This window comes from Vanellus vanellus (genome assembly GCF_965231255.1).
Source record: "Vanellus vanellus genome assembly, chromosome: 1".
In the NCBI taxonomy this organism is placed as follows: Eukaryota; Metazoa; Chordata; class Aves; order Charadriiformes; family Charadriidae; genus Vanellus; species Vanellus vanellus.
Genome location: NC_138905.1, coordinates 67,012,256 through 67,038,871, shown reverse-complemented (window position 1 = coordinate 67,038,871; position 26,616 = coordinate 67,012,256). Strand labels below are relative to the sequence as shown.

Below are 26,616 nucleotides of genomic sequence, written 5' to 3'. Positions count from 1 at the left end.
GTTTTGGCAGCAATTCTCTTAAGCACTTTCCTGTGCAGTAAGTTGTTAAGCAGGTAAGAAATAGCTATAGATGTATATTTATGCAATTAGTGTGTTTTTGACGTTAATTTGATTGTGAATCAGAATATTTTTCTGTTTGAGGCTAGGAGGTACTGATGGTTTTCATACAGCTTTGTTTGACCATGCACTATAAATGTCAGTGATGATTTGAAGTCAGTCCGTTGACAGCTTTCATGTATTAGATTTTTACCTTGTTTTATGTTTTTATCCCTTGCAAACGCTTTTAAAAAGCCAGTTATGAATTTTCCATTACCACTTTTCTTGCCTTCTAAGAGTTATGGATGACTCTTCCTCCTAACCTGACTACACAATTTCTCCTCACCAAATTTGTGATGAGATGGAGTTATATACCAGAGCCATAACTCTTTTAAAATAAATCACTTGAAGGTTCAATTTCTTTTATAGCTTATAAATTGCTAATAGAGTTTAAAAATACTATTATATTGTTAGTCCACTTGAAATTGTATTAATATCTTTAAAGGAAAGAAATAATGACGTTGCACATTCTGAAGTTGAAAAAGTGAAAAAGTTTTAGAGCACTGGGAAGGAAAAAAGCCCTATGTGGATCTGGAAACTTAAAGTAAGAAACATACAATCCTGCTGGCGTTTCTGTTTAGAAAATCCTCCTCCTTTTAGCATACTATCAATAGTAACAAACTCTTCTTGTATGATCAGCTCTAATACAGGGCGGTTTCACCACCCGCCTCCAGCTGAATTCAGGCTGTGAATTGCCTGGGTGAGCTGGGGACTACTTTGCAGGAATACAATGAATAATATTACCTTTGCAGCTTCACACCGCAGCGATCCAAAAGGCAAGGAGAAGCAACTACCAGCTCGGCTTCGGCAACATTTATGTAGATTAATCATTCTTTTATACCCTTTACTTTGGCAGACCGTATTTCCTTTTCAGCTCCAATAAATGCATTCTACAGACTGAAACTCTGAAGTTCCCCTAACACGGTCTACATTTTTGTTCTTGGCTGAACTCGGAAATATCGGTGATATTGATTCTTCGCATAGTCATAATAACCAGTGCTACAGTCTCTGTAGCTTTGTGCCTTGAGGCAGGAAGAGCCACGATCATCTATTTAAAGGCAGGATAGTTAGCAAAAATTTTGTTCTTTGACTGAAACCGGAAAGCTCTTTGCTTCCAAAGGTAGCAAATTTAGTGGAGACTGTTTTCAGCACTGTTGTCATTTCGTTAAAAATCATGGCAGGAACTCAGGGGGGATTGGAGAGATAATCTTTCTTTCCATCAAGAACCAAATGCAAAGACTGGGTTATCATTGCGTCTTTCATATCGTGTTGTGCACTGACCTTTTCCTCGGGGATTTGTAAGCAAGCCCAGGACAACAAAGCCAAATTAGGCTGTTTTAGTCTTTATTACATGCCATTGCTTAAGGAAATTTAGCCTTGATTATTTCTTTCCCATCCACCACTGCAGCAAAATTCTGGTATAAGAATAATCCATCTTACAAAGTTTGAAATATCAAAGCTTGTCTTACTACTAAAATTTTAAAAAATGCAGTCAGTTTTTGTTACATGTATTTAAGCATTTTTGTTTAATGTTTTTTTTTTATGTTAGACTTTATAAGAAAAATTCTCTTGAAGTAGTGGAGGCAGCTCTAAGCATCATTCCCATCTGAGGTCTGGAAGGTCAAGTTATTTTTAAAGCCAGTACTGCAGCTGAAAAACAGTTCAGGCCCTATAATGGTGTCATTCAATGGTGTGGTAAAATGGGTTGTGAAAACAACAGTAAAGTAAAATAAACACATGTCACTTCCTCCACTGAAGCACATAACTCAGGGGCTGTTGGTGTGCGGAGCTGTGTGCCTTCTCCTCCTCTGGCTTTCTGTGTTCCAACTCCCATCTGTAATCCATTAGGAACTTTCATTATTTCAGCACGATCGGGGTTAACTTCTAAACGTGATTTATTGCTCTCTCCTCTTGTGAATAGATAGACTGAACCTGTGTTACCAGCTACGCTGTTCTCTGGTTAGATTCAGATTTTTTTTCCTTGCTGTAATTTTCACTTTACAGTGTGGGTTTTTATTGCATGGCCTTGATAGCCTATTATTGTTTAACCAAGGGTGGGGAAAAATTATTTGGTCTGAGAGAGGTTGTGTATGAAGCAGACGTTTTGCTTTCAGTTGTTTTGGGAACGATCTTCATGTTCTTCAGAACATAGATTTATTTCTTTTTATTAGTAGTATTTTTCTAGAGTTTTCACTACTTTTCTTTTAGGAATTAACGGCAAGCACTGAAACACTATTTTGACCCTCCAGCAAAGTGCACCTGTAATATGAAGCATCTCTCTCTCCCACCTCTTCCCCCATGCTGCAGCTTTTACTGGTGTGTGTGGTGGTATCCTGTCCTTGTAGCTGGTCAGATGAACAGCAAGTCCATGGTGTACCGGTACCTTGCATTTTCACACGCCCTGGAGTGAAAAGCTTCACTGAAAAATAAAAAAGTACTTTATTTAAAGAACATCTGTTATGTTATGCAGAATACATAAAGAATAGACAGATTCTTTTAATAGCAGAGATAGTTTACCCAAGGTGAACATTTTTCTATATTTATGTACTTTTTTTTTTTTTTTCAAAAGAGGCCTCAGACTTCCTTTAAAACAAATTATTTATCCTATATTATCACCGCATAATCCAAGGCACATCCTACCCCATCTTTTAAATCCAGCCAGATTGGAGATGTAGCTGTACTGGGAGGTTTAAAAGAGTTGTGTCTGGGTCTGTGTTGAGCTCACTTTGTGGCTGGGCTTTTGGAGGGCACCAACTGCAATCAACGTGGTCCTGGTAGAGGTTTCCTGTGCTGCTGAGTAGCTGGCTGGCAGCTAGCGATAGCACCCGGGGATAATTCAAAGAGGATTTTTCTCCCAGAGGAGACGGATGGATTTCCTGTGGCTTCAGCATGGCTTTTCTGGGAGCGGACAGCCAGGACAGCAGTTGAGTTTTGAGAGCATGTGGATATGAAAGAACAACCAAAGCGCTCATAGAGTATCTTCCCTGATTAAGATAATGAACGTTACGGGGTGGTATTTGCACCTTGTGCAAGTGTGCTTGTCTCTGGGTTGATGGGTTGGTAGGCTTTTGTTTGTTTGTCACGGCCACTGCTGTATAAGGTAAGTAGGACTGGTGTCTGTGTTTGAAGAAGAGCTAATAAGGAATAAAACACCCAGAGCCAATACCACCAGTTCGGGGTTTTTGTTTCAGCCAGGGAAATGGCTCTTGCAGATCTCGCTGTTATTTCTGGGTAAAGGAAGAACTGCAGATATGTCGTCTCTTGTGTACGTAAACGTCTTTTCTGTGTGTCACCTCCCAGGAGGACTGTATTCCTTTCTCACCTGGGCATTACTGACCTTCAGTATATTTTGTAGCCTTATACATTTAATAAGTTCCTGCCTTACTCAGGCCAGACGCATGTATTTTGACTATGCTCAGTGTAAAAACAGCCTGAAGGCACACTCAGGCATGTATTGCATCTTCAATTAAGTTAAGAATTCCCTTATAAGATTCAGGAATTGTAGTGGTTATACCCTCCAGCACTGTCCCATCATAGAAACGTCGCCATCCCTCAGCTTTGTGTGCTTGCCCCGATAGAAGGACGTTAAACCTTATTGTTACTATGAAAAAAAAATGAGTGCAAGATTGGCATTGGAATAAAGTTCTGTAACACACAGAACATTTCCAACCTTCTTAAGCTGCAAGAGCTACCCTGGGAGGCTTTTTTTCTGTAAGGTACAGACAGCTGGCCGCAAGAAGCATCTTGGTGCCAGATCAGACTTCAGCAGCTCTGTTCCAGTCTGTGGCCTAATTTGACTTGCTCTCCTCAGTTGCTTAGGTGAGGGGCAAGTTTCTGAGACCTTAAGTGCTGTGTTTTTTTTTTTTTCCCCCTTTCTTTTTTTTTTTTTTTTTTTTTTTTCCCCCCTGGAACAGGTCTCATTTAGGTATAAAAAGGCACCAAAGACTTGTTTGTCTGCATAGTATGTTTATAGACCTTGGCCAAAGTTAATCCCTAATGCATCACTGTTGGCCTCAGCTGAACTATATCTTGTATATATTTGTCTCATCGTTTGCTAATTGCTACTAAAAATTGCTAAATGTTGCTGTTTAACCATTTGCATACTGGCACGCTAAGTCAAAGAAAAAAAACCCAGACAAATCCTAAACACAAAGTCCACACTGCTCTCTTCCATTCAGTAAAACTGAGCTGGTTTTCTTGGCTAACAACTAATTTGTGAGCTCTAGCTGTTAATGGAAAGAGTGATAAAAGCAATTATTTTTCTGAAAAGGCTCTGCTTTGTAGGCAAGGAAGTACTCCAGTAACTCCTGTAATTAAGATCTTTCTCCTTTGCCTTGGAACATATGGCAGGATGGGATAAATAAGCAGGAAGAAGGAAGCTTTGTTTCTCACTGTGACCAAGGTATTTTATCCCCTGTGTGTTTCATACAGCTGTATAAATTCAAAGTTGCCCCAAACCAACCACGGTTCGCCTTCTGTGGGCAAGGGATTGATTCCCTATAAATGCAGTCATGCATGTTTTGGCTGGGCACAATAATCGTGCTCTAAACCGTTTGGATTTTTTTTACGGGCAAGATAAAGGTGTATGTGCAGCTCAAGATAATCTTATCCAAAAAGGCCCTGCCTACAAAGAAACCAAATAACCTGAGGTAGCTACCGGCAGACCGCACATAGTTCGTGTACATTCTGAATAAACGTTCTCTACCAAATAAGTGGTCTTTAAAAAATGAAGCCCACAAATGAACAGAAATGGGGTATCTCTGGATGTGATTTCCTTTCAGAGCTACTAATAATATAATGCTGATGTCTAGACAGTCCATAATCTTCTATTCCAGGGAAAAAAAGGGAAATTTTCTGCCTCATCCTCAGAACATTGTATTTCATAGGTGAGTCATTTTCTAATGTTATGGAAATGATAAGGATCATCTGGATAAGCGAGGACTAGCGATTCCTGTTGCTACCTCAGTGGTGCTGCCATCTGTTCAGCTCCCTGTGTACTTGGTGAGATAATTTAACCAGTCTCTTCTTATAGTGCACATTTTTATCTCTCACGAATAAGATTATACTATGGAAATAAATTACATTTGCCATAAGACTTAAAAAAAAAAACAAAAAACAAATAAAGGAAGACATGTTTTATGAAATTCCTCACTCTCTGTATAGACGCATATATTGTTTTACCTGGTAATCAAATTTTTGCACTCTGTTTTAACTATGGTCTAAGTTCTTAAGGTGTATGATTTGTACAAATTTACTATAATTCAGTTAGAGTTTTCTCCTAATGGGGAAGTCAAAGCACAGAGGCTGAGATCCCAGTTTTGAATAACTGGCTGCGCTCATGCATTTGTTGATTCCTTTGACGCTTGGTGATCTGTGCGAGATGATGGAGGAAGTTTGTGCTGCATCCTGAAGCTCAGAAATTCCTGGGATTCTTGTATCCACGATGCCAACTGAAATGTACTGATTTCTCTACGCCAAGGTTCAAATATTGCAATCTTTTTTCTAGCGCTCTTGAATAACTTTTAACAGTGCTAGTATACATCTATTGAGGGGGTTCTTTATATTCTGCAAAAGAAGACACAGACTCTGTCATGTAGCAGCTTTCTTTCACATCTATTTTGTGTGCTCAAAAACTGTTCTGCATTTCCCTTGATGGACTATTTCAAGAACTTGCCATCCTTTTTGGTTTGCTATTAAATTATAGGATGTTACAACTGGCTTTCTCTTTTAAAGAAAGTTGTTTTTCATTTTCAGAAATTCCTCCTTCTGCATCAGCTGTCCTCTCCCATTTCCCAGTTACTCTTGAAGTTGTGTACTGGTGCTAAATCCAAGTTTCTAATTGAGATTCTAAGCAGGAAAAATTGCATCACTGGCTTTTGTTCTCCCATGAAAGCCCATATTAATGGAGACTGCCTTATATAAAGCAGACCCCTTTCACCTTTGAAAACAAAGAAGAGTTCCTGTCTGAAACAAGTATTGGGGCATTTCAAGGTTTTCAAAGAGCTGTACTGAGCTTTATCCAGAACCTTGATTGTCCTCCTTATCAGCCCAATGCACAGTCAGCACCAATTTTGGTGTGGGGAAATACATGGTACAGTCAGAAGGAACTCCATTTCCGAGCCGTTTCCCAGGGTTGGGAGAAGGGGACCCTTTGGTCTTTGCTCAGAGCCTGACAGAGAGATGGTGCTTGACCTCAAGGCCACTGCAAGAAAATCACTGTGCCGCAGGCTGGTGTATGCTTTGTGATCTGCTGCAGTCTTACCTACCCCTTCCAGTCCCACGCTTGCCAGAAACGTGGGATCCTATTCAAAGCTCGCCGAACTGACAGCGTTTTAAGATTTCCTTTCCAGATTCTTCCCCTGATTGCCCTGAATTTGGATCAGACTTAGGATTTCTGTAGAAGAGAAGGGCGCTGATGCTTGGGCTTCTGTCATGGGGTATCTCCTACTGCAGCCTGTTACACCTAAGTAAAATGTGTGAATGTAGGTCTGTAGTAGGAGAAGAATAAGATTCAAGTACGATTAGTCAAGCTCTGACTAACCTTGACTTACTACCCTTAATTTCAAGCAAGCATTCTGGGCCTTGCCAAACATGAAAGAAAAGACATATTTTTTTCCGGTTTTTAGCTGATAAGTGTTAAAATCATTGTGCTAGCCACGTTGCATTGTTAACATCTGATGGGGCTGAACTCAGCTACATAACATGCAAGCTTATTATGACTTACCTTCTCCATTGTAAGCTTTTAACATGGGCTAATTAACACACACTAGCTAATATATGTTAAAATAAGCATTTTCACACAGGGGGATCTGGACTATGGAGACAAAAATTCATGCCCGCAGTGTTCCCCAGCCTCTCCTTCTCCCAAGCTGAGAGTCAGGGATATCACAACTATTTTACTGACAGGTTTTGGTTTTGGTTTTTTTTTTTTTCAAAATGATGGATTTGGTTTGGTTTTCTTTAGTTTTTTTAATGAATATGAGAATATGATCTTGAAATAAAGCGGGAACTTGGGAGAAAACTTTGATTTGAAAAATAAAAAAAGACTCTGATTGCCAGAAGGTATCCTCACTTCATAAAGCTTCAGGGGAAAACAGTGTTAAAGAGACCAGCCTGTCCATGAGACACATAGCACAGAGGCATAGACTGTTGTGCAGTGCGTCCAGAGGAGAGCTACAAGGATGATCTGAGGGCTAGAGCACCTCTCCTATGAGGAGAGGCTGAAAGAGTTGGGGCTGTTCAGCTTGGAGAAGAGAAGGCTCCAGGGAGATATTATTGTGGCCTTCCAGTACCTAAAGGGGGCCTACAGGAGAGCTGGGGAAGGACTTTTTACTAGGGCATGTAGCGACAGGACGAGGGGGAACGGCTTTAAACCAGAAGAGGGCAGGTTCAGATTAAACATTAGGAAGAAGTTTTTCCCTTTGAGGGTGGTAAGACACTGGAACAGGTTATCCAGAGAGGTTGTTGAGACCCCATCCCTGGAGGTGTTCAAGGCCAAGCGGGAGGTGGCCTTGGGCAACCTGGTGTAGTGGGAGGTGTCCCTGCCTATGGCAGGGGGGTTGGAACTTGATGATCTTCAAGGTCCTTTCCAACCTAACCCATTCTATGATTCTGTTTTTTGTCATTGTGCTATGGTACTTTCTTCTTTTTTTGGCAAATAAATAAATAGTTGAAAACATTTGTCATCGCTGAGGTGCTAACGCCCTTTGTTGATGAAGTTTGGCAAATGAGCAGCTTGCAAGATTAGCAATCTTTTTTTCTTGCCACTTTGAATTTAGCTATTATACATTACATTTGTACGTCTTTCCTTAACCCCTGTTTAACTCAAATGACAGATATTTGAGAGGAATTAGTATTTGTTGCAGGTTCAGCACTCATGCCTCTTGTTGAAGTAACAGGTAACAAGAAGTAAGGGTTGGAGAAGCGGAAGAAAGAAACATTTTAGCCACTTTCAGTGGGGAGAAGAAGGACCATAAATGGTAGACGAGAGGAAAAATTTGAGTTGGTGGTGGTGTTAGGCAGGGCAGGATGTTTTTATCGCTGAGTTTAGAGCAAGTCAGGGCGGGAAAAGCTTTCAGCACAATGTTTACACTTGAGGAAAACAGTTGGAAAAGATTCACTGGGCTTTCTCTGGGTCACCCAAATGTTTCTCCAAGAGAATGAGAAGAAAGAAAATGAAAGTCTGTTTGGAACAGGCACGTTCAGTTTTGCTTGAAATCTGTCTCCTTTGTTAGGAAACTTGCGTGCCTACTCCGAAGTATGTAGTTTAGTGAGTAAAGCAGTTTCTAAACAAAACACCAGCTTGGTCAGGGTCAAACGGCAGCGTGTCAGAACAGTGCTAAAGCAGCTCCAGTCCCTTAATGAGACTGATGGAGGAAAATGTTTAGGCTTTACGCTACATTTATTTGTAAGAGCAAGCAAAAAAGGGCCCCGTTAGAAGATGCAGTTGTGATACCGTAGTGTGCTAGGCTAAGAACAAAGAGTACATCAGAATTCTATCTAGATGCTTCTGAAACTCAACTAACGTGATCTCTGAGGGGCTCAGGAGCGTACGGGAAAAACATTTAGGATTCAGAGGCTGATGTCTTATTCGTCCTTTTGTTGCTATGTGAGAGCTGTCTCCAAAAGCTTCCCATTTAGTGATGGTAGTTGGAAATGTCCACGGGGAAAGCGATGGTTCCTACTTTCTCTGGTCCAAGGCCAGAAATGGATTTTTAACTTTAACTTGAGGCTTTGAGTTGCACATAGAAAGAAATCCATACTTTATGGAAACCCAGGGATTTTGACTTAGTACCTCCCACACAATTAACGCCTCTGATTTGTAATGGGGCTATTCTTTTGGTAAAGCAGCTCAGCTCTCTTCCCTGCATTTGCTGCAGCTGCAGCACTCCTGCAGTGGACGCCAAACTGCTGCAAAGAAATGCTTGCTCATGCTCTGGAACACCAAAATAGGTAGCACTTTAATTTCATATACTGGGCTCACATACTGGGGCAGTTTGTCCACTCGATCATAAGGAGTCTCCATCGATCGAGGGAGGATGAGGGCAAAGGACAGGCAGATGCGACTGCGGGGTTAACTTTTTCTGCTCATGGTTTCAGTCTTTCCCAAGAGGTGCTTGCATCTGTACAAGCTGAATTAAAATTACCTGTGCCACAGAAACTTCCATGTGATTAGAGGTAGAGGCTATTATCAAGTGTGCAGTCTCCGACAGGGGTCATGCATTGCCAAAAGCTGTGGTCACACCAGAAGTTCTGTTTGAAGGATTTTTCCCATTCTGCCCTTGTATTTGGCAATGTCCTAAGCTACACTGCACAAAGAGTATGGTGCAAGTGTGTAGGTGTGATGCCTGTCCTGTGTCCTATATATATATTCATGTATATATATATATATATCAGGAAAATGCAAAGTCAATTCTCTGGTTGAGGCGCTGGGTAAACTTAACCTCAGTTTCATAATTAAGAGCCCAAGGAGTTGTTCACATCCTGGGTTGTCTTCCCTATAGACACTGGTAGCAATATTTCAATGATGCAAAACCTGAGAATGGTCTGCAGCTGTGTAGGTATGACATGGAATATATTGATCAATTAACGAAGGGGAGTTCATAAATCTCATCTTATTCCTGTTGCTTGTCTGAATTCTGACCTAGTTCAAGTGTGATGTCGTTTTGCTCCCTGAGGATGGCAGTCGTTTTACTAGATTGATTATTCTGTTGCACTTTTTTTGTAGTGTGTAACCGAATTTGGTCATGCTGTATCAAGCCATTGGGCATACAACAGAGTAAGAACTGAATAACTTGCATTTAAATAGTTATTTGCTGAAACTGATATTGATTTCATTAGTAACGACGTTACATCAAGGCTTTGGTTAACTACTTTAAAAACTCAGAGGAAATTTAAGAACACTGTAATGAGCTTGGACCTCTAATGTTTTGTTATATTTTATATTAAAAATCAGTTAGAAAAAAAAACCAAAACCAAACAACAAAGGGAGCATGAGCTATCAATCAGCAGTGGCCTGCTGGGATGTTAGAGAGCAGAGGGAGCAATTAAGACTTTGGACTGCAATCCTTCACTGCCACGGAAGTTTCTTATCAGTGTCTGGAGATTTACGGCCCAGTGCTCCAACTTTACACGTGGGTGCCCTCGCACCTCGGGGGGATGGCTGCCGAGGGCCGGGAGGGGAGGCTGCAGCACTGCTGGCATCTCCCCTGGGTGTCCGAGCCTGCCAGGGCCGGGCAGGGTGGCCAGTCTGGCACCCCTGTTTCGCCCAGCTGTCACCTTGAGCGAAGGCTGAGTTCAGAATTTGGAAACACTGATACTGAGATAGATAAGGCTTGAGTGAACATGTCTTTGAAAAAAAAAACAAAAAAAATGTTTTCCTCTCTACTTGTCATGTGGGCTTGTTGTTCTGGATTCCCATGAATCTGGAAAAAGAGTAGTTCTTTGTTTGTCAAGGTCCTTGAGCACAGCTTCAGCAAGGATAAGGAATCTGCTTCCCTCTTCTCATGCTGAACTTGAGACTTTGCAGCCCAGCTCCAAGAGCTGCCGAGTCCCTTTGCTCATGTGTGCCTCAATGATCACAGAGATCGCTCACTGTCTGCCATGAGATACTGCCTTCCACATGCCACAGGTGTTTATAGAAAATTATCAATGCTTTAGTGAATATTATCTTTAGGGAAATAAAAGGGCTAGTTTAAGTTTTTTGCGGGCATTCCCAGTTCGTTTCTTTTACTCGTATCTTATTAATAATTCAATAATCCGTTTCAGCAGAAGGCTCCTGTTGTCAGACCAATACCCATCATGAACTGGATGGAAGTCCAGCAGAAACAAATGTTGAAAGGAAAACAGCGGTGGTTTTAAAGGGGAATACTAAAGAGTAGGGAAAAAAAAAAAAAAAAAAAAGCATCATTTCAATATCCAAAGATGAACAATCCCTGTACTTGACTAATATTTTACTCCCTGAGTAAATATGGCATTTGAAGGCATGTTTTTTCTGGTTTGATGCATTGCAGGCAGTGAATATTATTCAGTGTTTATTCAATTTCCAAGAGAATAATTTAATTCTAAGGCTGTGCTGCCATGAGCAACGTGCTTGAGTAACTCTCCCAGAGATTATGGCATTAGTAGTCAGCCCTTGCGCTTTGTTCTTATGGCATGTATTACATTTGTATTTCTGTCCCGCGTGCTGAGCAACAAGGATCTTGTTTCCTCAGCCTTTTTAAGGACAAGATAGAAAACTGTCAATATAAAAGTTACTACTGTTGACTAATATATATTAATTAAATCTGTGAAATATACAGTCTGTGTTAAAATAAAGGGCAGATTATAAAAGCCAAGATCAGGTTTCAAACCACTTTATATTGAACAGTCAAGAGTACTACAACGTTAGACACACTTTCCGAGTACAGGTGTTTTCACTGTCCACATCAATAAATTCGAATAAGCTTTAGTGCAGTTTGCTTTATCAAATCTTCTACATAGGCATTTTTATTCATGAATCACCACGTGTGCTGTAATGAATAAAAATTATGTATAAAATTCAGTCCTAAAGGATGTAGTTTACAGACAGATGAGGTACTTATCTTCAGCTGTATTTGGCACCTAAGTCACTCAAATATATTACCTAAAATAAAAATGCTAAGTCTTTCAGAAAAAAGAGGCATTAGTCATCAAGCCATTTTCATCTTTTTAATATTAATCAAATCCTGTGGCTGAACTATGTTTCTGCTCATGCCACAGAAGAATAAGCAGGGGTGGGTGGGTGTTCTGCACACAAGGTCAAATAAGCTGCAGAATGCCGTGCTGCTTTCTGCAGCAGATGGGTAACGTTACATGGATTTTAATTATTGAAATTACTCCTGACTTTGAGGAAATACTCTCTCTTAATAATAACAGAATTGACCACATGATAACATTTGAATTTTGTGGCACAGATGTGTTTATTTGAAGGTGCCACGCCTCTGTCCTCTGGAGGAGAAGGAGAATTACTGACCTTTAACTTTCTTGTTGCTCCTCTTTTCTTAGCAACCTTTTTTACCGTATTGATATTTTTCAAGGGGAACTTGAAATAGTCTGTTGTCATTGGGAGGGCGGTGGGTGCAGATTCACAAAGAGCTTTTAAACACCTCTGCAGCTGGCAATCTGCAAGAATAATTTTGACAAGGGAAGCTCTGCTATGAGCATGGGCTTACAGAGCTGCTTTGATGCTGAGCTCTGGCAGCTCCTCTGCAGAACAATAGAGAATGTCCCAGCAGATGACTGCTTGAAATAGATTTGTACTTGCAAATAGTTTCTTTGTATCCTTTAGCTATTTATTCACACTACTTTCTAAAAACTGTTAATGGTTTCTTTTTTCGTTTCTCTCAATATATTTCTTCTCTTTCAGTCCACTGTGAGGAACCCGGTACTAGAGGGAATGTGGAGTGTTAATTGGTGTCTCCTATTCTTTTCCCCCTGCTATCTCGTTACTGTTGTCATCATCGCCCATCTCCCTGCATTTCTGCTGTATTTCATGCAAGGACATCTAACGAGTTTTCTCTGTGGTAGGAGCTATCTGGGATCCTCGCTTCTCATGTGCTCTTCTGTTGGTAGAGGAGAGAGAGATGGCTGAAGATGGGTACGGTGGGTAAATGGAAGACTCCTGCAGAAAGGAACAGATGCACTTATTTTCCTGCCTTTTGTAGGTAGGAGAAGAAATAGTTTCCCACTTACAGAGTGAAAGACTCAAGTCCAGATTAGACATACCAAAGAGGTTTCCGACAAAGGCAAAAATGAAGTCAGGAAACAAGTTGCTGGGAAAGATTATGGGATTTGTCTTTGGAAGCGTTTAAGAAGAGATTAGACAGATACCGGGAATGACATAGATGTAGTTACTGCTACCCTAGGAAGACGAATGGGCTAGATGTTGCCATGGGGCCCCTTTGAGATCCATTTTTCTGTTATTTTTATGATCGTTTGTGAGCTGAGGATCGGGATTAATTACACATCTGATTAATTTGAACTCGCCCCTCTACTAATTCAGCTGCACTGTCCAAGGGACCAGATTTATTAGTACAGCCCTTGGGTCTGTGTGTCGACATGCTCTCAGCTTTCTCGGCTCTAACACGGCGCTGCAGCGCAGCCCTCCCATGGCAGGAGAAGGCAGAGGCACTTGCTCACAGGCGTCGATATCTCAATGGCTAGCTGGTATTTACAAGACCAAAGGTTGGGTTGGTGTGCAAATTGAAGAAAGCAGAGCTTGGATAGTATTGTAGCGCGGTGCAGGGTGGGGAGGCTGAGCTGAGAGCCCTGGCCCGGCACGTGCATCCCTCGACAGCGCAGCTTGATTACTGATACAAGGAATATAAGGAAGGTAGGATCGAGCTAGCAGTAAGCTTTAATTAAAGTAGCTCTGAGTCCTAAGGAAGGGTGGCAGTTACCATGGGGAATGGAAAGCTTACAGGAAGCCTATCTCTGTGCCTGAAACATGGGAGAGTGGAGTTGCTGTGCGCTCAGAGACTGGTTACCACAGGGAGCTATGAAACCATCCTGACATCAAAAGTTTAAGTGAGACAGCAGAAAGCAATGCAAAAGCAAGCAGTCGAGCAGGGGATGTGTTTTTTCCGTACTGACCAAGCATTATGGGTTCTAAAATACTCAATCTCACCCCTCTTATTTAGGTGCTTTGGTGCCTTCTCTCTTTCCTCCTTTCCATCCTCAGGAATTCACTTAACTGCTCCCTGCACCTCAACACTTCAGTGCATATAGTGAAATCTTATTCCTGCTGGAGGCTATATATATTTTACCATTTACGTTGGTGGGACTGGGTTTCCACCTCTGGTACTTGGAATAGATCATATAGTTGTTGCTGAGCAGCAGGCATATCCAAAATAGAAATGGCACATCTTCCTATTCCCTACCTCCTGCTAGCACCTCTGTGTCCACCCTGTCAGCAGTGTAAGGGAGTATAAATACCATTAAAACTAACTTTTTGTTTGTCTGTATTCTGTGGTGGCTGGCTGCCCCTGATCTGGCTGATGATGTGCAAGCTAGCGCTGCCCCAGGGGAGGGAGGGTCAGGACCTGGGAGCAGCAGCTGTGGTACCGCTGAGCTTAAACTGATCCCAGACCCACACCCTGTTAGCACAACTTCTCTTTTGTTGGTGAGCTGGTGCCCCTTCCTTCTAGAAGGAAACTTGGCACTTTGTACCTGACAGATGGCCTCTCAAAGGGATACGTATAACTGGCAGATGCCTCTCCCAAGTGATCAGTTAGGCTTTAAAACCAGCTCTTGGTTTCTTGATGAGCTTAAAAAGGCCTGTGTGGATCCTCCATCAAAAAGCCTGCCTTCAGGCTTTGTCATGTAGAATCACTGCTGTTGGCTTCTTAAATTGTGGGTAGAAAGCAACAACCTTCATAGGAAAGGTTGTAATTGGGGAAAAAAAAAATAATAAATTGCCATTCAGTCCAAAATGCCCCAGGCGCTCTCTCCTTTCCCCACCCCCACCCCCCACCCCCAACCCGAGTTAATCTGGCAAGAGCAATTTGGGTTTGGTATCTTTTTAATAGTACCCAGTCAGCCATGGGATAATCAGTGATGTAGAGTGGGCAACAGCCCCGCTTTAGAGAGTGCAGTCTTGAGTGTTACTCAGACACTATTCAGTGCAGCGGGAATAATGAGGCTGTGGCAAAATAATTCATCTGAAGGGTCACATTAAGAGGTAATGCCCTGTCCGCTCCTGTCTGCACGCTCCCACCCTATGCTCTTCACCCCAAAGAGAGCACGGCTTCCCATGAGAGTCCATCCTGCTCCCCCAGCATTGGGGTTGGGTGGATGACAGCAACATCACGGCATGGAGGGAGCTGGTGAAGGGTCTAGAGAGCGAGCACATCCTATGAGGAGTGGCTGAGGGAACTGGGTTTGTTTAGTCCGGAGAAAAGGAGGTTCAGGGGAGACATTATTGCTCTCTACAACTACCTGAAAGGAGGTTGCAGAAAGGTGGGGGTCTGTCTCTTCTCCCAAGTTAACAGGTGACAGGACGAGAGGAAATGGCCTCGAGTTGCACCAGGGTAGGTTTAGATTGGATATTAGGAAAAATTTCTTCACTGAAAGAATTACCAAGCACTGGAATAGGCTGCCCAGGTGTCCTGGTTTGAACCTCAGCTTTGATACAGAGCATGATGCAGATGGGATGGAATACCCTGTTGGTCAGTTTTGGATCACCTGTCCTGTCCGCTCCTTGCCACAGGTGTGACCCCTCTATGCTCTTCTGCTTCCGACCCTCCAATGTGGCACACAACAAAGTGAGCTGCCCTTGGGTGTTATAGCAATAAGTATAAGCAAGAGACTCTCTGCCTCGGCATAAATTAGAAACATCAGATATTATCACTCTGGAAGCAGACACTGTCTGAAAAACATGCCATTAATTTCAGAAAGTGCAGTTAGTTAGAAGAGACTTAACTGAAAAGTAAAATTACTGAAAAGAAAACTGGTTCTGTTCTATCTCAAACCAGGACACCAGGGAAGTGGTTAAGTCACCATCTCTGGAGGTATTTAAAAGACGTGTAGATGTGGGGCTTAGGGACATGGTTTAGTGGTGGACTTGGCAGTGCTAGGTTTACAGTTGGACTCGATGATCTTAAAGGTTTTTTCCAACCTAAATGTTTCTATGATTCCATAAGAGTGAGTGGAACTGGCCTTTGGGCTGTGGCTGGCCCCTGGGTAGACATGGTTTTGTCCATTGGTACCTGGAGAAATTTGAAGGCCGGTACAGGCCTGAATGGACTGTGGGAAGACTCTTCATGAAGACTGCTGCATTTGCAAGACGTTGTTATCAGCCTGCTCCAAGGCATGGATGTGTCATCATCTTTCATTTACCCAGTCAGTGTGGTATTTGGAAATAAATCCTCCCACTTAGAAATGTTTAATGCTACTAGAGCTGCAGGAGAGAGATGAGTAGCAGAGTTTTAAGTTTAAACAAAACGACCTCCGAAATGTCCTTCTCATGGCAAAACTTTTTCCAGCCAATTGATATTTTGCTGTTTGCAGTGATCGTATGTTAATGTATTACATCCTTCCGCAGATATGCAGAAGGATCATGTTAACTGAACTGTGTTATAACCCTACAGTCTGAATTTCCTCTCATGCTATTTTAATACAGTTTAGTTTGGTAAAGTTTCTCCTCCTTTGAAGGAATTACTTAGGAATTATTCCAGTAGTGTTTGTTACAGAGTGCTAATATTAGCTATAATTAATATATTAATTTATTTATATATAATTGATATATAATTAATATGTAAATACTAATGCATTAATTGCTATAAATGCAGTCAAATCAAACCATTATTTTTCAGACAAACATGTATGATTAGAGATTTATAGTTTATATCAGTTTATAAAGAAGTCATTATAATATTATGTAACTCCGATACTCAGCAGGAAAATTAAATACCTAAACAACCAGGACATTCCTTAGTTCTATCTTTTTACATATACTTATGTATGAAAGTCAATAAAATAGATATTTTATAGGGATTTATATGCAACAGGATTTATAATGTTAAATATTATGGGTTTCGAACTCTGTGATAACTTCATAAATGGTCCATTTAATTGCCCTTGATAGAAATTCATCTTACTTCTTTAGATTTAGTGATTCCAATTAAATGCATTGAGCATTTCAGATTATTAAATTATTAGATGTATTGTAAATGCTTTCTTTAAGTGCCGTTGCTGGTGAAGGAACTCAGATCATACATTATCTTGATCTGGCTTCTATTCAGTATGCTATAGCTAACAAAAATATGGCTTTTTTCATCATTGTCTTTGATAGACTTGTCATTCTGCAAGTAAATCCATGGAAGGAAAAGATTATAGGTACTTATGTTATTCTACAGATATATTTTCATCAATATCTTGTGCACAATAGCATGTCTGGGGTTTTTTTCTGTTTTTGAGACAATGAATGATATATCAAAAGCTAAGGAATGTCAGAATCATGCATAATTTCAAAAGGCAGTGGTTTCTGGTTTTGGACAATAGGACCTGTATTTGTGCCCTTAAAGCATTGTACCAATAAAGCTGGTTAGATCAGATAAAATGTCGTGGACTCTAATAAAGCCACCTGAATGAAACTTTTTGAAGGATGAGATCAGATAAATTCAGATTAAAAAGGAGGACACAGACTTTTAACAATGAGGAAAAAGAATCTTTGAAATAGTTTATTTTGGGATATAGACATAACTGTGTATTGAAAGGGAGGCAAAAATGGTTCTGCAAGAGATGCTCCATCCCTGCTTAGCCAAGTATCTACGTCTATGAATCAGGAGGATCGGTCTGCAAAAGGGTCAGAGCAGGCCACACTAGGTCATCCACAAAATGCCTTATGTGGAGACGTGGAAAATGTAATTCTTTCAGTTCAGGTTGGGTATTTGTGTATATGAGAGAGGGACATTTTAAGGCTAGTCTAGAGGACCTTCTTTGGGGACGTAAAACAGTTGACGCCAAATAAAAGAAAATTCTCCTCACTTTTCTGTTCCCCCTTTCATCCTCTCTTCTCTCAACTTCCCTTATCCCTTCAGAATGGAAAATCAGGGCAAGCTGGGCATCGTTGCAGACCAGCCGGTGTTCCCTGGCTGCCTCCTCCCTGGCATGGCAAGTCTCTTTCTGGGTCTTTACCTTGTACTATTTTCCTCTTTGGGTTCTTCCACCGGTAGAAAGAAGGAGAGGTGGCTTTCCAGCGGTGTCCTGCTACATCATGCTGGTGAGATGAATTGTCTATATGATGCAGGATTAGATTTTCCATTGTTTATGGAAAACAAACAAAAAAATGTACCCATAATTCACATTAGAAGCTTCTAAAAAGGAGATATAATTAGGCTTCAAAGTTTCTAAGGGTATATCTGTGTATTCTAAAAGTAATTAATCAAAGTTACTTTAGGGTTTCGTTATTTTTTCCTCATTAATTTCTCATGAATTTATTTATACTTGCATGTTACCAAGTAGATACAAACAATCTATTTAAAAAGAATCCAAAATTGCTTATAAGTGAGGTTAATTTTGTGACAGAATGATCCTGAAGGAAGTCCCAAACCTGGTTTTGGCCAAAGTTGTGCTGGTAGTACTTCTCCATGTGAAGTTAGTGTGTTTGTAATTAAATTTTAACCCCAGTTAAATTGCGTTTTCTACGATATGCCTATTATTGTTCTTCATAAAAAATACATCTTTTATTTTCCTCTGCAGAGTAAAGTAAACATGACATACAAATTTACAGTGAGACTTGACAACAAACACAGGAGATCATGGATATTAGTTTCAGCATAAACTTTCTATTATGTTCAATTTACTGCTGGTGCAATAAAACTGTCATCAGATCAAATGAGATTTTATACTGCATCAGCTATAATACAGTGCCATTGAATTAGAAGAATACAAATTTTTCGTTGTTCTCTTACTTCTGAGTTCTGAAAATTAGAAAGTTATGCACAGCATCGTGCTATGTCTTGCATATTCTGACAGATAAGTAGTGATTTAGGCAGGGCAGTTTGGGTCATATACTTAGTTTCTGATTATAAGGGTGTTTTGCAGTGTGAAAAATAGTATGTTTTACTGCAGTAAGGACCCGAAATCTTTTCCTGAAAACTTGTATGAAAAAAATGTAGGGAAAAGGCCCAAACACTAGTTTCTCAATTTTGTGTGGGACAAAAAACAGTAGACAAAAAACAGAAATAAAAGTCCTTTATGTACTCCAAGAAAGGGGACAATCAAAATAGTTAATGGAACTGCATTCACTTTAAAAAGAAGGCTTCAAAACACCACCAGTTTTCATTAAGTTCAGTTTATGGGTCCACAGTTCAAGAAATCAAGAGCCACCAGAGCTCGCTTCTCATCTTGGAGATGAGACTACCCCACTTCAGGTCACTGTCCCTTGACCAGTTTGCTTTCCTTAGGTATATTGACAGGACGCAAGGCTGTAAAGAAGTGGCTTCCTTGGGCAACAACGGGGTGTGTTCTGATAAAAAAAATGACGGTGGGGGAATCATATATTTTTTTTAACGTCCTTTCTCATCTTTTTCAAAATCAGACCTTTCCATTCTTTCATTTTAAAGTACCTTCTCATTTGCAATTATTTGGTATTACAAAGCGTCCGCACACACAATTAATATAATGTGCTCTGTATATAGGATGGAATACAGCATTTTAAAAGTCTACATGGAATAAAAAATGAATAATATATTCCTATACATTGCATTTAATTTTGGTAAGAAGTACTGTCATGGTTTAACCCCAGCCAGCAACCAAACACCACAGCTCACCGCCCTCACCCCCTCCCCAGTGGGCTGAGGGAGAGAATTGGAAGGCTAAAAGTGAGAAGACTTGTGGGCTGAGATAAAGGCAGTTTAGTAGGTACAGCAAAGCCACATGCACAAGTAAAGCAAAGCAAGAAATTAATTCACCACTTCCCATGGGCAGGCAGGTGTCCAGACATCTCCAGGAAAACCAGGCTCCATCACACGTAATGGTTACTTGGGAATACAAACGCTGTAACTCCAAATATCCCCCCTTTCCTCCTTCTTCCCCCAGCTTTATATGCTGAACATGGTGTCATACGTTACGGAATATCCCTTTGGTCAGTTGGGGTCAGCTGTCCTGGCTGTGTAACCTCCCAACTTCTTGCACACCCCCAGCCTACTCGCTGGTGGGGTGGTGTGAGGAGCAGCAAAGGCTGTGACCCTGTGTAAGCACTGCTCAGCAATAACTAAAATATCCCTGGATTATCAACACTGTTCCCAGCACCAATCCAAAACATAGCCCCCTACTAGCTACTATGAAGAAAATTAACTCTAGTCCAGCCAAAACCAGCAAGAGTACGAAAGTTTGTTATTTAATATTTATATTCCACTGATGTTCAGAGACCTGTCAGGATTGAAGTGATGTTTGTACTATACGGATATGGTCCTTTCCCCTGTAAAACCTGGAGGTGTCTTTCGCTTTTCATATATGGCAAATCTGAAAGTATATCTAAGTACTAGGGGATAGGTGACCTGAACAGACTTTATCTCAACTGAGCCTTCTGTTTTTCATTTCTCGTGGTCTGTTCCATTATGTGTAGGTTCATTAGACGTGCTACGTGACTGACATCTTCCACAATTAATGCTCACTTATAATTAGATGCAATGCTGACAAGGACTCTGTTGTTTTCTATAGTTTCACAGAAAGGCCTTTTCCTTCTTCTTTGGCGCCGATCCATTAAAACCGTTGCACCACATTCAGCTGGTGACTGGGATTGAAGATAATTTACAGCTATTAAAACATTGCTCGCGTATCACTAGCTCCACCTCTTGGATTAATTTGTTTTTTACAGATAAAGTAGTTCACAGGGGAATCCTCTCTGGAAACGTAAAAAGTCCTGAGGCAGTGCCCCAGTAAAAAGCAGCTGGCTCAATTGCTCTATCTTGCAAGTTTAATGTTCAGTGCTTGATTACCAGTACAGTTTAATTACGAATTATTTTACTAATAATTTGGGTTACATTGTCCTCTAGTGGCTCATACAAATAACTGCCCTGCTGACAGACTTTTTGCCTTGTGTTTTAAATCCTCTCATGCTGTTTTCACACAAGTCCAAGTCACCTCAGAAGAGGACTGATGCAATGGCCAAATAAAAAGTTTGCATCTTACCACCACTGTATCCATACAGCAAGATCTATCCTCTCTAACTGCATATTGTCTGCTTAAGAAATATTTAAAATAGTTCAAAATAACAATAGAGAGCTGTGAGAAAATACTGTATTTAATCAGAGCATTTTGTGGAAACAAATGTATACTGCCTACTGACAGTAACAAAGAATAAAATCAGCATGTATGGGGGTTTTTTAATAGGTTGAAGACTAGTTCACTTCCACAAAATGCCTAGACTCTACAGAGGGACCTGGACAGGCTGGATCGATGGGCTGAGGTCAATAGTATGAGTTTTAACAAGGCCAAGTGCCGGGTCCTACACTTGGGCCACAACAAGCCCCTCCAATGTTACAGGCTTGGGGAAGAGTGGCTGGAAGGGTGCCCGGCAGAAAAGGACCTGGGGGTGTTGATTGACAGCCAGCTGAACACGAGCCAGCAGTGTGCCTAGGCGGCCAAGAAGGCCAATGGCATCCTGGCCTGTATCAGGAATAGTGTGGCCAGTAGGACTAGGGAAGTGATTGTCCCCCTGTACTCAACACCGGTGAGACCCCACCTTGAACGTGGTGTTCAGTTTTGGGCACTACTCTATAGGAAAGACCTTGAGATGCTGGAGAGGGTCCAGAGAAGGGCAACAAAGCTAGTGAAGGGTCTTGAGAATAAGTCATATAAGGAGCGGCTGAGGGACTTGGGGTTGTTTAGTCTGAAGAAGAGGAGGCTCAGGGGAGACCTTATTGCTCTCTACAACTACCTGAAAGGAGGTTGTAGAGAGGTGGGCGTTGGTCTCTTCTCACAAGTTACAACCGATAGGACAACAGTAAATGGTGTCAAGTTGCACCAGGGCAGCTTTAGGTTAGACATCAAGAAAAACTTCGACACGGAAAGGGTTATCAAAGACTGGAACAGGCTGCCCAGGGAAGTGGTAGAATCGCCATCCTTGGATGTATTTAAAAGCCATCTAGACATGGTGCTCAGGGACATGGTTTAGAAGCGGACCTGGTGGAGTTAACGATTGGACTTGATGATCTTAATGGTCTTTTCCAGCCATAATGATTCTATGATTCTATGATCTCATACAGTGAAAAACACAACAGCCCTTAAGCGTGTCCTGTGGCTACTCACTTGTAAACCTCAATAACGCCAGGCTTTTGCCCTGTTGCCTGGCGGCATCGCCTTTCACAGGAAGCAGTGACAGCACTGGAGCACTTTGCAGCTGGATGTTTGCAAAGAGGAGGAAGGATCTGGGAGTACGGAGAATAATGCCAAGGTGTTTGCTATGCCAAAATGCACATTTTAAGTTACTTTGAAAAGGTGATCCATATTCTCTAATGTGCTGGGTTTGTGGCAGAGCAGTAGGATTGCTTCCAGCGGAGGCCTTGGCCCTGGTGTCGGGAAGCACAGCAGGCAGCGCTGCGGCATGCACGGCTGGAGGGATGCTCCAACTGGCGAGTCTTCCCTTTTCATACTGTTTCTTCCTTGACCAAATGCCATGAGTAATGAGGAGCAGAGGTTGCTCTGCAGAAATAGTTTGTGCGTGTGTAAGAGGAGGGGGAGAAGTGCTGTAAATGCTTCTGTTTGTACCTCCGAGATGATGTGGGAGAAGGAACTGTTACAAGTGGTGAAGGAACGTGGTTTCTGTCTTAAAAGAAATGGTGGTGCACTCCAGCAAGATGACGGCTCGCCTTTTCTTTTGCTGTTTGCAGTAAGAGGAAAGACAAAGGAGTACCCTGAACTTACAGAGTTAATATCAGAGGCTTTTTCAAAGTCGCGTGCCTTGTACTTTTTCAGGTAAATAATGTATCAGGATTCAGTAAAAATTCTTTGTTCGGATTCTCCATCTCTGGCCACCTATTTTCTTCCTCCCTTTTTGGAGAGGGTTTCCTTTCAACCGGTAGTGTGACTGTGTGTACTGGATGCATGTCAGCCGGTTCCTATTTATTCCCTGGGCCGATCTTCCTCCAAACAGCGGGATAGTTGCAGAGTAGCTTAATTATATTTGACACAGCAGAGTTGTGCGTTTGGTGTTTTCACATACTGCTTCAGACTCACATGTATACTCACACGTAGCAAGCATCAATAACCACCACAGCTGAGAAAGTGCTGACAGAAACAAAATACGTAAAGGCAGCCCAGTGGTATAAAATGCCTTTAACTCGTGAAATCATCTGCTGTGCCATTCTTACAGTTCACTCGGAGGTTTATTAGGCAGTGATGGATGCAGGAATATTTGCAGAGAGTTACTTTTCTCTAGAGCTCTGTGGCTCTTCTGCCACTAGGGATTTTTTAAACCAAAGGCATGCCTTCAGTTAAGAAATCACGAAGGGTCTTTATTTCTTCTTAATTAGCTGCCAGGAGGGGGAAGGTGATGGTTTTTGTTTTTCTTTAACAAAAAGGTTTCATTCTAAAACGTGCTTTTGTACCTCTTGCATCAACATTTGTTTTCATGCTTTGCAATGTTCTTTTCCAGGGGTTTATAATTGTTTATTTAATCGAGGTGCTAAGCAAAGTTCTGTTTATCCTCAATTCAGAACGTGTGGTTTTATCCTTTATGTACTAAAGAGCGAGTTGTACAGATTGATCTATTTAGAGCTCGCTAACTACAGTTTCTGCTCTAATGATTTTTTTAAACATTTGACTTTTCCAGGTAGCTATCAGGCCCCGTGATTGCCCTCCCTCCACACTGGAATCTTTTACAGAAACCCATTACTGCTTCTCAGGTGTGCTCTTTCTGACACCCCAGCAGCAAGGGGGCTCTGCCCCGTCATTAAAGTCACAGTAGTGCTTTCCTCCGCCAGCTGCTGCGGCAATGCTCAGGTTCCTCCTGCAGGCAAGAAGAAGATGTGACAGATTATGCCCATTCCTATTAATTGGGAAAATGCAGGCTTCTCTTCAAAGCAGAGTGGGAGGTTGCTCCTACTGACCGTGTCGGTCACTGCTCTCTTCCAGCTGTGTGTTAACTCCATCTTCTTATGGTGTGTTTTACATCAGAGTTATGCCAGCAGAGTCTCTCCAGAGTAACCCGACCCTTGATGCCAAGCCCAGTGAGAGCTGGAATCCAATGGAAGCATTTTTTGGTCAAACCGATCCCTCGTGACCTCTCTCATAAGGGTGGCTGGGAACTGCATACGCTAGTGGGGAAAAATAAAGTGGTGACCTTGTGTGTTCTCAGGCTCACAGGCTGTCATCCTGCTCAGCACAGCAATGCGTTTGTCAGGTTTTTGACGAGCGCTTTACCGACATCTGCCTGTCAGGTCCCCCCCGCCTACCTGTGTGCCTCTCTAATGCCTGCAGATAAAAACACGTGGGTGCACCTCGTTCAGTAACAGATGTCTTCACAGAACAGATGCTGTTACTTATTGCTTCTCTGTATGAATGTAGAAAGCATCCTTAAGTGGAAAACGGGTGGTAATTTTATTTAAATGCAAGTGTACCGTAGAGCAATAAAGCCAATGAGATGATAAAGCCTTACCAGGTTTTCCATTTCAATAAGCATCTAATCTTGAAACTGTTTTAATCAACCTTCCTTATCAGATGTTCTCATTTCTGCATTGCCAGCAGCACGCACCTGAAATTACCACTTGGCCTCAGATTAAAAGGTGATGCTCTTTTGATTTGCACTGTTAAATCGCTTCTATTTGAGGATTCATTGTTCGTTTGGCCTTTTCTAAAGGCAGTGTTTATCATTAAAGTGGCTGTGCATGAATGGTAACGGACTTGTGTTTTCTCTCATCAGAATAATGAAATGGTGGAACTACAGAGGATACGAATGAAAGATGAAATTCGAGAGTACAAGTTTCGAGAGGCGAGACTCCTACAGGACTACACCGAGCTTGAAGAAGAAAACATCACTTTGCAGAAACTGGTGTCCACACTGAAACAGAATCAAGTAAGCATCGAAAGTTTTAAGGCGCTACGCTGAAAAATGACACCATTTTCTCCAATTTCCATAATGTGATCCCACAGAGCGCTTTGATAGAAATTTCTTTCTGTGGGATTTTCAGTTGTGTTTTTGTTAAATGCTTATTCTGAAACAGTGTTACTGGCCATTTTTGACATACGGGGAGGCCCTCACCTCAGTTTTAGGAAAATCCTGGTGGAATATTTCATTGCACAATTTATAATAGCGGAGGAATTATTAAAATAGATAATATCGCATCTTTTCGCTTCCTGCTTTTCCTCTCCTCCCTCCCTGCATGCTGAACTCGGTGCCCAGTGGCAGAGCTCAGCCCTCTGTTTCCTCTCGGTTTCCTGCACATTCTTTCCCGTTCTGAAGTGGAGAAAAGAGGAAACAATCTTCTCCCCGTTCTCCTTTTTTTTTTTTCCTGCTCCTCGGGTTTTCCTGTACCGGTGTACACCTGTACCAGTGTACAGCCACGGCGGCCCACAAGTTTAGCAAGCTTCAAAAATAAGTGAATGGACGTCAGATATTTCCAGCTTGTCCCTTGTTTTCCTCATTAGGGTAATTTGCAGCTGATGGCTGACCCAAACCACTGTAATTCTCACTGCAGTGCAGAACGCACCCCGAGGAACCACCATAAACAACAGCCCTGTTGCATCCAGGTGTAAGCAGTCGCGGGGGCTGTTCTCTCCCCCTTACAAAAGCACATATATACCACTGAGGAAGCAATCAAGAACACAGTTGTCCTTTAAATGGAACAGAAGAGATTTTTTTTCTCACGTCAGAGGAGTTAACTCACCATGATCAATATTTAAGCATCCGAGTTGGATGATGTAATACTTTCTGCCTTTTAGCCACTGCCTGGACCAGCACTTCGTAACACCGTTTCCTTAACTGCTAGCAGACGATAACAGCGCTGCGTTGCAGCCGCTGGTTTATGTCCTACCCTACTGCGTGGTTCAGTTAGGGCTTTTATCAAACAGCCAAGACTGTCACAGTCTCTAATGGCAGCCTGGTAACACAGCTGCCTTATTCCTGCAGGAATACGCAGTACTGTTTCAGATATCTTTTACTGCCGTTTTACCGCTCCAGCACAAATGCAATTGAAACATTTAAAGCAGCGGAGCCGTGCCGCAGGGAATATGCAGGTAATAGAAATGGGTACATCGTTTCCTTATTTATGAAGATACCCAGACTTCCACACTCCCAAAACTGAATTTATAGCAGATCATCTTTGTGTCAGTTATTTACCAAGGCAGCAAATTCCCCCTTTGAGGCATGGATTTTTCCCTCACCAACCTCACAGGAGGCATTTTCACGCTATCAGAAAATGAAAGACCCCTTTATGGACTGTCCTAGTTTCCCCCAGAAGAAAACCCATTTGCAAATGTTTATATTTGTCATAATATTTCATTCTTAATGAAACTGAATGGCAGCAGCCTGTGGAGAGAAAAAGCATTGCCCCATTTTGAATGGCTTTAAAAATCAGTCTTTTTGCATCACGTGCTTGTGATTCCTAAAATAGCTTTGATCTACAAGATAAAATTTCATGAGCATTTTATACTTTAATACTTTAAAAAAACATATGTTACAACTCTTAGTGCTAAACTCTCATCATCTGTGTTGGGTTTTTTTGTAGGTTTTGTAAGCAAGAATTCATGAGATGGTAACCATATAGATAATATAGATCTCTGGTTTTCATATGGATTTAAATTTTTAAAAGGTTTCTCATGCCATGGTTATAAACATCGCTACTTGATAGGATTTAATAATTTTTCAGATGGACCTCCCTCTCTCCCGTCAGAAAAGATATAAAGTTCCTTAATGTAGACTTCCAAGATATCATGAATTTTCCTTTTCCATTTGACATCTCCCAATATGACTTTGAAACTTTCTTTGTTGTTTGAAATGTTTCCATTCTTTGGGCTTGAAGAGTAGTGCTTTGGTTTTTAAGTTTGCCTTTCCAAAGG

General features: G+C 41.5%; 1 protein-coding gene across 10 annotated transcripts in view; it reads left to right on the top strand.

The window, feature by feature from the left end:
* BICD1 (BICD cargo adaptor 1) overlaps positions 1–26,616 on the top strand; it is a gene marked incomplete at its 3' end in the record, with an annotated part of 188,082 nt that overhangs the window by 114,142 nt on the left and 47,324 nt on the right. For 9 of the 10 annotated variants that reach the window (XM_082494693.1, XM_082494700.1, XM_082494698.1 and 6 more), the window contains exon 3: positions 24,482–24,634. The exons of the other annotated variant lie outside the window; for it this stretch is intronic. In XM_082494693.1, the coding sequence (XP_082350819.1) occupies positions 24,482–24,634 (153 nt within the window). The remainder of the gene's footprint in view (positions 1–24,481; positions 24,635–26,616) is intronic. 10 annotated transcript variants of the gene reach the window in all.